This window comes from Scyliorhinus torazame, chromosome 1 (assembly GCF_047496885.1).
Source record: "Scyliorhinus torazame isolate Kashiwa2021f chromosome 1, sScyTor2.1, whole genome shotgun sequence".
Taxonomy (NCBI): domain Eukaryota; kingdom Metazoa; phylum Chordata; class Chondrichthyes; order Carcharhiniformes; family Scyliorhinidae; genus Scyliorhinus; species Scyliorhinus torazame.
Window position 1 is genome coordinate 243,148,341 of NC_092707.1, and position 13,653 is coordinate 243,161,993.

The 13,653-nt window shown below is 47.4% G+C and overlaps 1 protein-coding gene across 5 annotated transcripts in view; it reads left to right on the plus strand.

The window, feature by feature from the left end:
- Positions 1–13,653, plus strand: part of dzank1 (double zinc ribbon and ankyrin repeat domains 1) — a 197,370-nt gene that overhangs the window by 31,494 nt on the left and 152,223 nt on the right. For all 5 annotated transcript variants that reach the window (XM_072503985.1, XM_072503989.1, XM_072503979.1 and 2 more), the window contains exons 5-6: positions 2,084–2,183; positions 5,339–5,463. In XM_072503985.1, the coding sequence (XP_072360086.1) occupies positions 2,084–2,183; positions 5,339–5,463 (225 nt within the window). The remainder of the gene's footprint in view (positions 1–2,083; positions 2,184–5,338; positions 5,464–13,653) is intronic.

Consider the following 13,653-nt stretch of genomic DNA (forward strand, 5'->3'; position numbering starts at 1 on the left):
TGAACTATTATTTAATTGGTAAAAAATTGCAGCATGCTGTTGTGCAGAGGGACCTGGGTGTTCTAGTACATGAATCACAAAAAGTTGGTTTGCAGGTACAGCAGGTAATTAAGAAGGCAAATGGAATTTTGTCCTTCATTGTTAGAGGGATGGAGTTTAAAAACATGGCTGTTATGCTGCAGATGTATAGGGTGCTGGTGAGGCCACACCTGGAGTACTGTGTACAGTTTTGATCTCTTTACGTGAGAAAGGATGTATTGGCATTGGAGGGGGTACAGAGGAGATTCACTAGGTTGATTTTGGAGTTGAGAGGATTGGCTTCTGAGGAGAGATTGAGTAGACTGGGACTATGCTCATTGGAATTTAGAAGATCTGATTGAAACTTAGAAAATTATGAAGGGAATAGTTAGGATAGAAGCAGAGAGGTTGCTTCCACTGGTGGGTGAAACTAGAACTAGGGGGCATAGCTTCAAAATAAGGAGGAGCAGATTTAGGACTGAATTGAGGAGGAACTTCTTCACCCAATGGGTTGTAAATATGTGGAAATCCCTGGCCAGTGAAGCAGTTGAGGCTATCTCATTGAACGTTTTTAAGGGTTATGGTGAGTGGGCGGGTAAGTGGAGCTGAGTCCACAAAAATATCAGGCATGATCTTATTGAATGGTGGAGCAGGCATGAGGGGCGAGATGGCCTACTCCTGCTCCTAGTTCTTATGATTCAAGAAAGTGGTTCATCACCAGCTTCTCGAGGGCAATTAGGAATGGGTAATAAATGCTGGCTTTGCTAATAATGCCTACCTCCCATAAATGAATTTTTAAAAATGTACATGGACCAGATCCTCTCATGGGAAGCCACTAATTAACTTGCTCCCAAAAGGAGCTCAACTTGTAAAAACTACTATTCTTGTCTACTGAAATAGTTACAAAAATTCAATCAGGGTTGTTAGATATGACTAACCCTCTGCAAATCCATCGTAAAAACAAAGTGCTGGAAATACTCAGCTGGTCAAGTACCATCCGTGGTAAGGGAAACTGAATTAGTGTTTCAGTTTGATGGCCCTTCATTAGAACCGGAAAAAGTCAAAGCTGCAGGTTAGCAAGTATGGAGACAGGAATCTAGAATTCTTTATGATCAGCTCAAAGGTTTCTTTGCGCTCAGTCATTCGGCCCTTAATTATAGTTTCCAACCACTTCTTTCTCCACAACCGTTGTTAGGCTGATATGTCTAGAAATTCCTGGGTTTTTTTCTCTCCGCTTTCATAATGACCTTTTGATATTGGTTAAAGGATAAATATTGTCCAGGACGTTGTGGGAACTGTTCTTTGAGGAAAGTGCCATTGGATTTGTTTTGTCTACCGCAGAGCACAGACAGATTTAACATTCATCTGAAAGGTGGCACTTCCAACAGTACAGCACTTCCATTGTACCACACTGTAGTGTCAGCCTGAATTATGCGTTCAAGTTGCTGGTATGCGATTTTAACCTTTGACTTTCTGACTCAGAATGGAATGTTATCATTGAACCATGGTGATGTGGTGAACATGCTGATAGCCTACTTTAGAAGGCCATTAAACCTCTGCCATTGGCCACAGGATACCTGGATACTGGCAGCATTCCTGCTCCTAATAGAGTATCCTCAAGGACAGAAGATGACGACTGAATAGGAACTCGCCATGACAGCTCTCTTGGTTGAGTTGCATGCGAACACTCTTTGTCTGTGCTAAGCCATGAAAATTGGGAATCCGAGTAAATTATTGTCGCCAGTTACAAAACTGTAGCCCAGCATGAATCACCACTTTTAGGTGGTCACCATAGTTTATTAATTTCACAAAACTGGAGAGCTGATGATTGTGGTATTATGGTACCTGATAGGCAAAAGCACCATTGGTGGAAACTGTATGCTTTCTATTGGTTAGAATGTATGATAGCTCCGCCCTGGCCCCAGCAGCCTTCATTCTGTACCTGAGCTGCTGGGGGAAACATCCAGCTTATTAAAGCCTTCGGTTGGACTACAACCTCGCTTTCGTGGTCATTGATCGTGCATCAGTGATTATTAAAAATTGTCACCCAATCTTATTATCTTAGAAAACTCTAGAGGGGTTGGGACCCCCAACGGCAATATTCGGTACAACTCTGAGCAAGGAAAGAAAGTCTGCCTGGGAAGAGGCAATACAAAAGATTCCTGGTAAGAAGTCTCAGGATTTTAATGGTTTAATCTTACAGAGCTCTTTTACATGCTAGTATATATGTTACTTCCAGTGCTGAGTACTCTAGAAATGCTGCACTTTTGAAGGTACTGTTTTTTGTTTGAATCATTTAACAGTAGCACCACATGCTGTGTTTATAAAGCCCCTTTCACGTAATAAAAGGTACAATAGCTGCTTGACAAGAGCATTATATAACCAAGTTTGTTTTGCAGCCGGATAAAGAAATATTAGGACAGCTGACCAAAAGCTTGGTCGGAGAGTGTCTTCAAGGAGGTAGAGAGCTGAAGAGATTTAGGGAGGGACTTCCAGAGCTTTGTGCCTTGGTAACGGAAGACATGGCCATTAGTGGTGGAGCGATGACATTCGGGGATACTCAGAACATCTTGGTTAGTTGTAAAGTTGGTGGGAAAATACAGAGATAGAGAGGGGTGAGCACATGAAGTGATTTTTAAAAATTGATGAGAATTTTCAAAACCTTGGCATTGGGAGAAAGCAGAGGTAAGCGAGTACGGGAATAATGGGTGAACAGGAGTTGGTGTGGATTAAGACATGAGCAGCAGAGTTTTGGATGACCCCACGTTTATAAGAACAGAGCATGGGAGGCCAGTCAGGAGTGAATAGCAATAGTGTTCTAAAGGTAATAAAAGCCGGCCCCGCGCGACATGGTGGACCCACACAGCGGGCCGCGCCGAAGAAGTAGGCGCCTGCCAATTGGTGGCCCCTGATCACGGGCCTGGCCATTGTGGAGGCCCCCCCCCCGGGTGACTGGAAAATCGCGGGAAGGTGTCGCGGGTCTGACGCCCCATTCTCCGCCCCCGCGGCGAGCGCGATTTCGGCGCGGAGAATCCCGGCCAAGGTATTTGAGACTTGGTGAAATAGGGAGGTGTGTTTGAGACTACTGATACTGCTAATGAATAATATGATCATGTGATACTGCTAATGAATAATATGATCATGTAGAGCCTGGCAAAAAGGGGCTGTCTTCCTGTTACAGTCCCTCATCGTCCCCATGCTTCTGCTCCTCACATGATAGGTGGTGGCGATGGCTGTTTTTCCAGAACGGCCAGGTTGTGCAGCCTGCAGCATTCTATCTCAAATCTTGATACCCACTTGTTAAATAGTGCAGTGCTCCTGCTGAGCAGTCCCAGCAGAGAAAGAAGCATTACTTAAAGATTTTTTTTTTAATTTAAAATTTAGAGTGCCCAATTCATTTTTCCAATTAAGCGGCAATTTAGCGTGGCCAATCCATCTACCCTGCACATCTTTGGGTTGTAGGAGTGAAACCCATGCAAACACGGGGAGAATGTGCAAACTCCACATGGACAGTGACCCAGGGCCAGGATCGAACCTGGCACCTCAGTGCCGTGAAGCAGCAGTGCTACCCACTGCACCACCGTGCTGCCCAGCATTACTTAAAGATTATGATGATGATGCACTCTATATTATTCCTCCTTGTGGCTCTTATTGTAGGCCTGCTGTGCATTTGTGCATGGATTCCAGACCGGATTCATGAGCCAAGTTATGCAGAGATAATCTTTGCACTCCAGTAGCCAGCCTTCGACTTGACATAGTGGTTCAAATACAGGTGGGTCAGAGGACAACCACAGATGAAGCAGTTGTGACTGCAGTCAGGATAATGGCCATTCAGCTGCATGAAGTATTGCCTGTGGAGCACACCATGCTTTCCTTCAGATCAGAATGCTTCTTTGATTTTTCTTTAAACTTCCAGGATTTTAGTTTTTCTCAGCATTTTTTATGTGATTTTGGGTTTTTCCATTGACTGCATGTTGGATATCGTTCATTAAGTCTCAATGAAGTCTTCAAAGTCTTAAGTATGTATTTATTAATTACAAGTACTGTGTGCATATATACAGTAAAGGGTTCAAGCTAGGAGCTATCTCCACTTCTTGCTTGCGCACACAGCTCTGTGTAACACTAGACTGACCCCTCGGGGCCAGTCTCTCTCACATTACTGTGTCGGCAGTACTGCACTTAGTCCCACATCAACCCTATATGTGCCCACCCATGTACTACAATCACCTCAATGCTCTGTACTTGCTAATTGGCATTCAGCATATACACAAACCCCTTTGCCAAGATGGATTCTTCTGCACTTCCCAGCAGATCTTGGATCCCTTATGTGACCGTATAGCATCTAAGTAATTGGTGGCACACAGCCCAATTTAGCCCCCAAAGCCTTTAGGACAGGTGCAAAGAAAATTTGTTAAAGAGAAATGTGGAAAATATAAGACAACTCAACTTTTAGCACATATTGGGAAGGAATAGAATTTCCTCCAAAGTGAAAATACAGTTTACTGTGGTGGTCTGCATTCTTGTTTGGACTTGCATCCCTAGGAATGCGTGCATTCTCTGAAATTCCTTTGGGGGTGATGTACTCTAATCCACCCATTGGGAAACTGATGGGATTGAGTGGAGTGCTGGTTTTCTACCCTGCCCAATTTTATTCTCCATTGAAGTAATTGGAAAGTTAGATTGGGTTAGATGCAGAACCAATGTGCCACTCGATCCTCTGTGGTTCCCATCACGGCGATTTAAGTTCAAATTACCCTTAATGTATCTGCAGTAGGCTTGTGAGTAACCCATCTCAGAGTGATAGAAATGGGGCTTCAGGCTTTGTTGAGAAGTCACTGAGAAATCGCTTGTTAAAAATGTGAGAGAATCATAGATTATCATAGAATTTACAGTGCAGAAGGAGGCCATTCGGCCCATCGAGTCTGCACAGGCTCTTGGAAAGAGCACCTTACCCAGGTTCAGCACCTCCACCCTATCCCCATAACCCAGTAACCCCACCCAACACTAAGGGCAATTTTGGACACTAAGGGCAATTTATCATGACCAATCCACCTAACCCGCACATCTTTGGACTGTGGGAGGAAACCGGAGCACCCGGAGGAAACCCACGCACACACGGGGAGGATGTGCAGACTCCGCACAGACAGTGACCCAAGCCGGAATCGAACCTGGGGCCCTGGAGCTGTGAAGCAATTGTGCTATCCACAATGCTACCGTGCTGCCCACCACAATGCTACCGTGCTGCAATGTTAAATGAATTGTCTACATTAACTACGGATGTGAAATAAATGCACATTTTCATTGTACTTTTTATTACTAGAACTGAAGATAGACGACAATGGTCCACAAAAATCATTTAATAGTCCACGTTTCCTGAACAGCCGGTTAGGAACTTTGGTCCCTGGACGAGAGCTAACGTCAACATCTCAGTCCCATAGGTCACAGGTAAATACTCTCTGTTAATTTTGCAATACTGCAAATAGGAATAATTATCCTACTGTTGAGTACAAGTAAGAGATTTCTGGGAATGATTTGCAAAGCTGTATTATTAGATATACCATGACAAAAATGGTTTATTGGCATCGCATCTGTCTGTCAGCCATTTTAAAGCTTTAAACTCACAAAATCATAGAATTGTTATGGTACAGAAGAAGGCCATTTGGCCAGTTCTGTCGGCACCGACTCTCCGAATGAACGTTATAACTTAGTGCTATTCCCCTCCCTTTTCTCCATACCCCTGCACATAGTTTCTATTGTTTCTATTCAAATAACCATCTAATGCCCTGAATGCCTCAACTTAACCTGCCACACTTCCAGGCAGTACATTTCAGTCCCAAACGACTCTTTGGGTGTGATTTTAACTAAAAGGGAACAGCATTCCATAGCGAGCGCGTTTAGCCTCGTGTTTCCTTGCGCTCGCAGCACCGGGAAACACATGTCTATAACATGCCACCCGCATTTGATAAGGGGCCTCAGTGGGGAACATGAGGCTGAGGCCGCACATAGCCCTATTTTCTACACTGAGGAGCTCCGCTCGCTGGAATTCCTCAGTTCAGCGAGTGATCGTGATGCCATTTAAAAATGACGTCCTGAACTCAGAGGCCCCCGACACGACACCCAAACTCCAAAGCACTATGGGAGGGTCCTCCCCCCCCCCCCCCCCCCCCGCCCGCCCCGCCCCCAACATCGCACAGGGCACCACCGGCCCAATTGCGAGCACACATAAAATGCCAGCTTGGCAACTTGACAGCCCCAACCTGGCACTGCCCTGCCAATACCACCTTGGCAGTACATGGCTGGCACCCAGGTGGCACTGTCAGGGTGCCAAGGTGTCAGTGCCAGGGTGTCCGGGTGGCACCAGCAGTGCTAGGGTACCACCCTGCCCAAAGGCATGCACCTGGGGGTTTCCGATCCCCTGGGAGACCCCATGAGTACCCGCTCCATCTTGGAGACCAGTACTGACCCCTCCCCGACTATTGACATCTTAACATCTTAACTGTTCTCAAAGAAGCCAATGAACGGCTGCCATCTCTGGGTAAACCCCTCCACAGACCCTCTCAAGGCAGATTTTATCTTCTCCATCCTAAGAAACTCTGCCAGGTCACTGACCGACACCCCTGGTTTTGGTGGCCTGAGTCCCTCCATTCTAGTGAGATCCGTCTCTGGGCTACCCAGGGAGGCAAAGGCCAAGACATTGACCTCTCCCGCCCCCTGGACTCCTGGGTCTTCTGACACACCAAAGGCTGCCACATCTGGGGCGAAATTCTCCGGTATCGGCGCGATGTCTGCTGACTGGCACCCAAAACGGCGCAAATCAGTCGGGCATCGCGCCGCCCCAAACGTGCGGAATGCTCCGCATCTTTGGGGGCCCAGCCCCAACCTTAAGGGGCTAGGCCCGCGCCGGACGAATTTCCGCCCCCCAGCTGGCGTAAAAGGCTTTTGGTGCCCCGCCAGCGGAAATGACATCTCCGGGCGCCGCATGCGCGGGAGCGTTAGCGGCCGCTGACGGAATTCCCGCGCATGCGCAGTGGAGGGAGTCTCTTCCGCCTCTGCCATGGTGGAGACCGTGGCGAAGGCGCAAGGAAAAGAGTGCCCCCACGACACAGGCCCGCCCGCGGATCGGTGGGCTCCAATCGCGGGCCAGGCCACCGTGGGGGCACCCCCCGGGGCCAGATCGCCCCGCACCCCCCCCCCCAGGACCGTGGAGTCCGCCCGCGCCGCCTTGTCCCGCCGGTAAGGTAGGTGGTTTAATCTACGCCGGCGGGACAGGCATTTTAGCAGCGGGACTTCGGCCCATCCGGGCCGGAGAATCGCGCGGGGGGGCCCGCCAACTGGCGCGGCCCGATTCCCGCCCCCGCCGAATATCCGGTGCCGGAGAATTTGGCAACCGGCGGGGGCGGGATTCACGCCAGCCCCCGGCGAGTCTCCGACCCGGCGGGGGGTCGGAGAATCTCGCCCCTGGACTCAGGATCACTTTTACCTTCATAACGTCGGCAAACACCTGCCAGAATCCCCCAAGTTTTGGCCAACTAATCTATCTTCACCCCTGGAACAATTTTTGCAAACCTGTTCTGCACTCTCTTCAATGCATTCACATCCTTCCTATAATATGGCACCCAGAACTGCACACAATATTCCAGCTGACGTCTAGCTAGTGTTACGATTCCAATTGATGTTATAACTGGGCAGGAAGATTCCAGAAAAGACTGTAATTTTTTCTTTGTAAAACATGGAGGAACAGAGTTGTAGGACCGCTAATTAGTTTTAACAACAACATTTTTAAAAAATTTAACATGAAAAGATTGGATTATGATACAATATTCCTTTAGTCCCCCCTTAGTTTAACAATTACATACTGATTTTAAGATTAACATGGATTACAAAGTACATCTTAAACTACAATGGCCTCATGGTTCCTTTAAGAACACAGATTGGCTGTGAACAAATTCACATAATCCGCTCTGAACCCAGTATCTGTCGATTGATTCTCAGAATCCCCCATGATGATGACGACAACGCAGAATCGCCGAACAGAAACTTATAGCCAAGTTCCGCACACATGAGTGCGGCCTCAACCGGGAACTGAGATTCATGTCGCATTACATTCATCCCCCACCATCTGGCCTGCGAAATCCTACCAACTGTCCTGGCTTGACACAATTCACACCTCTTTAACCTGGGGTTACCCCATCTCTGGATCTGTAAAGATTTAATCAAAGTCTGGCAACTTTGAATCTGTCTATATACATGTTTCTGGAACATACCTCTTCATTCACCTGAGGAAGGAGTAGCGCTCCGAAAGCTAGTGACATCGAAACAAACTTGTTGAACTTAAACCTGGTGTTGTAAGGCTTCTTACTGTGCTCACCCCAGTCCAACGCCGGCTTCTCCACATGATGATTATTACGTGAGAGTTTCCAAATTCCACTCTTAAAAACACATATTAAAATCTTCTCTCACAATAATGCTCTCCTTAGTAGTTTGCATTCTGAAATCCAGTCTAGGTTTTCCAAATGACACTTTTAAACAAAACTATCGCTCCACTTTTAAAAAAAATATTTTTATTCGCCTCCTTTTTCACATTTTCTCCCAAATTTACACCCACTAACAATAAACAATAATCAGTAACAAATATGTCAATCCCCATATCAATAACAACGATCCCATCCTCCCACCAAACCCCAAACATTAGACCGCATGTTCACATAAACAAATGACAAAAAGGAATCACCCATAGCCACCATTAACACACACAACTCCCCTCCTCCCCCCAAACCTCCCACCCACTCGCCCCAACTAATGTTCGATGTTATCCAGTTCGTGAAAGTGCATAATGAAAAGCGCCCATGAATTGTAGAACCCCTCCATCCTTCCCCTGAGTTCAAACTTAACCTTCTCAAGAGTCAAATATTCCAACCGGTCCCCCCACCACGACAGGGCACAGGATAGAGAGGTTGCTCTCCAACCTATCAGGATCCGCCTTCGGGCGATCAACAAGGCGTAGGCTACAACATCTGCCTCCGCACCCGTTTCCAACCCTGGCTGGTCCAACACCCCGAATATGGCCTCCCGGGGGCCCGGGTCCAGTTTCATGTGCACCACTTTAGAAATTACCCTAAAAACCTCCTTCCAGTAATCCTCTAGCTTTGGACAGGACCAAAACATATGAACGTGATTAGCGGGGCCCACACGCAATGTTCACACACATCTTCTACTCCTTCAAAGAATCGGCTCATCCTCGCCCTCGTGAGGTGTGCTCTGTATACCACCTTCAGCTGTATCAGCCCCAACCTCGCGCACGAGGTGGACGCATTCACTCTCCGGAGCACCTTAATGTGTTATATATGTTGGATTAACACGGACTGCAACTCGATGCAGTATCACTTGAAAACAGGCTTCCAACGCTGTAGATGGTTCAACACTACCCTGTTGATGGTTCAACGCTACTCTATTGAACTTGCGAGTAATGTACACAGTTCTCTGTGGGTTGACACTCTATTAATCTAAGCTTGCTAACCTTGGTCTGGCTTGCCCAGACTTGCTCTGTGCCATGTGTAGTAGGTGCTGACTGTACATTGCACCCTGACTGTTGCTACAGTTATCACCAGTATGAAGAGGCCTAGCCTTCCTGCCTCATGTGTTTTATACTGGTAAAGTACCCTGTAGTGCCCTGCCTGGTGATTGGTTGTTCTGTATTCTGTGTGGTGATTGGTTCTTGTGTGTCCATCATTGCCTGTCTGTATCTCATTATGAACATGAGTGCATATTATGAAACACTTCACACCAGTGCCCCTCCTCCATATCGTCTCCCAACACTTCCTCCCACTTTGCTTTGATCCCTTCCAGTGGTGCCTTCTCCTCTTCCAAAATAGCTCCATAAACCGCCGACACTACCCCCTTCTCCAGTCCCCATGTCGTCAGCACCTCCTCCAGCAATGTGGAGGCCGGCTCCACCGGGAAGCTCTGTATCTCCTTTCTGGCAAAATCTCGAACCTGCATGTATCTAAACATTTCCCCCTGCTCCAGCCCATACTTCGATTCCAGCTCCTTCAATCCTGCAAACCGACCCCTAAGAAACAAATCATTTAGTGTCTTAATCCCTTCTCCCATTTCCGAAAATTTCCAACCCACTTCCCTGGTTCAAATCTGTGGTTCCCCCAAATCGGCATTTCCCTTGACCCTGCCCCCAACCTGAAGTGTTGGCGAAACTGCCTCCAAATTCTCAATGAAGCTATTATTACCGGACTCCTGAGTATTTCCTCGGGGCCATCGGGAGCGGCGCTGTTGCTAGCGCCTTCAATCCCGACCCCCCTGCACAAACTCTCCTCCATTCTGACCCACTGGGAATCAACCCCTCTGACCCAGCTCCGCACCTTCTCCACATTCGCCGCCCAGTAGTAATACATCAGGTTCAGAAGACCCAAACCCCCTTGCCTGCCTTCCCCTCTAGCAGCACCTTTCGAACTCTGGCCACCTTTCCTCCCCATATGAACAAAGTAATCATTCCCTCAATCTCTCTGAAAAAAGCCTTTGGCAGGAAAATCGGCAGGCATTGAAAAATAAACAGAAATCGCGGCAACACGTTCATTTTAACCGCCTGTACCCGACCCACCAGTGACAGAGGGAGATCATCCCACCTTGCCAGATCAGCTTTCACTCTCCCCACCAAACTAGAAATGTTGTATGTGCGGAGCCCCCCTCACTCCCGGGCAACCTGCTGCACCCCCCCCCCCCTCCCCAGGTATCTAAAGTGAGTCCCTGCCCTACAGAATGGCAGCCTCCCCACCCCTGCCCTACCCCTGGCCGAGACACCACAAAATACTCATTCTTGTCTAGATTTAGTTTGTACCCTGAGAAAGACCCAAACACCCGAAGCAGCTCCAATATTCTCCCTATCGAGAGTTTGTGCAGGGGGTCGGGATTGAAAGCACTAGCAACAGCGCCGCTCCCGATGGCCCCGGGGAAATACTCACTTCCGACAGGTATAACAGCAAGTCATCGGCATATAAGGACGCCCTATGCTCTATCGCTCACCACATATTCCTTTCCATACCCCCAAACTTCTTAATGCGATGGCCAACAGCTCAATCGTGAGTGCAAACAGCAGGGGGGACATGGGACATCCCTGCCTAGTCCCACGGTGAAGAGAAAAGTATCTCGAGCTGATGTTGTTTGTGCAGGCACTCACCCTCGGCTCCTTATATAGTAGCTTTACCCAGTTCACAAATCTTGGTCCAATCCCAAACTGCTCCAGAACTGCCATCAAGTACCTCCATTCTACCCGGTCAAAAACCTCTCAGCGTCCAATGCCACAACCACCTCTGTTTCCTTCCCCTCCGCCGGTGCCATAACAGCGTTCAATACCCTTCTAACGTTTGAAAAGAGCTGCCTCCCTCTCACGAACCCCATCTGATCTTCACCTATCACCTTCAGGAGGCACTCCTCCAGCCTACCCGCCAGTACCTTCGCCAATACTTTTGCGTCCACATTCAAACGTGATATGGGCCTATACGACCCACACTCCCATCAGGTCCTTATCTTTTTTTAGCACCAGGGAAATCGATGCCTGCCCCAACGTTTGTGGCAACACCCCCTTCCCTATCACCTCTTCAAACATCCCCACCATCAGGGGTGCCAGCTTATCCTTGAATTTTTTATAATATTCCGCCGGAAACCCATCCGGCCCTGCCACCTTCCCCGACTGCATCCTCCCAATCGCATCTTTTATCTCCTGCTTCACTATCGCTCCTTCTAATGTAGCCCTGTCCCCCTCCCCTAACCTCGGGTACTCCAACTCATCTAGAAATTCCTGCATCTCCTGGTCTCCCCCAGGTGGCTCAATCATTAACGTCTCATTAACAGGCTTCCCTGCCATATCGTCCCCACACATTTGGAATTCTCCCACGCTGTAAGGTTTACAACTGTTTTTTCAAAATGAGAACCAGGCAAAGGGAACCTGCCGGGATGGCTCAGGTAAATGCAGTCTCCGGAGGGAGAGGGCATGCCCGAGAAGTACCCGAGTGCCTAGGGAGATCTCCAGGTTGCCCTTATCCATGGGGGAGGGAGGGGAGGGTTCCCCATGATCCGGAGTTTCTCAAAATTCCTGATAAAATTAACAGTAAGACATACTTGTAATCTTTTACCAGGCTTTCCTGCATCTTGGTAGGAACTTTGGCAGATTATAGTTGAAGCGTCTCCATTATTCTCACCTACTTAGTAAGTTTGCGGATGGCACGAAGATTGGCGGAGTTGCAGATAGAGCCGAGGATTGTCAAGGGATAGAACAGAATCTAGATAGATTGGAGACTTGGGCATAGAAATGGCAGGTGGAGTTTAATCCAGCCAAATGTGAGGTGATACATTTTGCAGGATCAAATCTAGGTATGAAGTATACTGTAAATGCAGAACCCTTAGGAACATTAACAAACAGAGGGATCTGAGCGTGCAGGTCCACAATTCCCTAAAAGTGGCAACACAGGTGGCCAAGGTGATTAATAAGGCAAATGTCATGCTTGCCTTCATCAGCCGGGGCATTGAGTACAAGAGTTGGGAAATCATGTCGCAGAGATATAAAACATTGGTTAGGCAACATTTGGAGTATTGCGTGCAGTTCTGGTCACCATATTCAGAGGGACGTGGAGCTTTGGAGAGAGTGAAAACGATGTTCACCAGGATGTTGCCTGGTATCGAGGGTATTGGCTATGAGGGGAGGTTGAACAAACTAGGATTGCTTTCACAGGAAAGAGGAAAGCTGAGGGGAGACCTGCTAACGGTCTACAAAATTATGAGAGGCATAGAGTGGGTGGAGAGCCAGAGGCTTTTTCCAAGGGTGGAAGTCTCAGTTTCAAGGGGCACAGGTTCAAGGTGAGAGGGGGAAAGTTTAAGGGAGATGCGCAGGGTATGTTTTTTACGCAGAGAGTGGTGGGTGCCTGGAATGCACTGCCAGAGGATGTGGTGAAAGCAGGCACATTAGCAACATTAAAGAGGCATCTGGATAAATAGTGATGAAATGAGGGATACGGATTGAGTAAGGCAGAAGTTTTTTTTTTAAAGTTAGGGCATCATGATCAGCACAGGCTTGGAGGGCCAAAGGGCCAGTTCCTGTGCCGTACTTTTCTTTGTTCTTTGTACTTCTTTTAAACTCTGGTATGCAAACCAGTAGGCCATGGGCATTTGTTGCTCTTCAGTGGTATTAATTTTTGCTTATGTTAATTCTACTGAGTCATTGTCCATGATTGTTTCTGCCCACCATTTTTTCCTCATCTAATAACAATGTTTTGCCTTGATTTTGATATCCTTAGCAAGTTTCTTTTCATACTATCTTTTTGTAGCTCTTGCCATTTGTTTGATCACCCGTTGCTGCTATTCATTTCTTTCATTTATTGTTAGAAGCTGTGGTATTTGGCACTTTTGTTTGCTTTCTGAGTTTTATGTAATCTCTAAGCTCTTTAGTTGTCCATAACTGTTGTCCAACAGAGGTGTAAATTGGTAGTGTGTCCCCTTAAATTCTTTTATGAGCAGCTCCCACTTTTCTTCTGTTGTTTTACCCATAAACAAATTTTCCCAGTTTACTATGATCAGTGTCCATATCATCCTATTGAAGTCAGCCTTATCTAAATCTCGAACCTTAGTTGC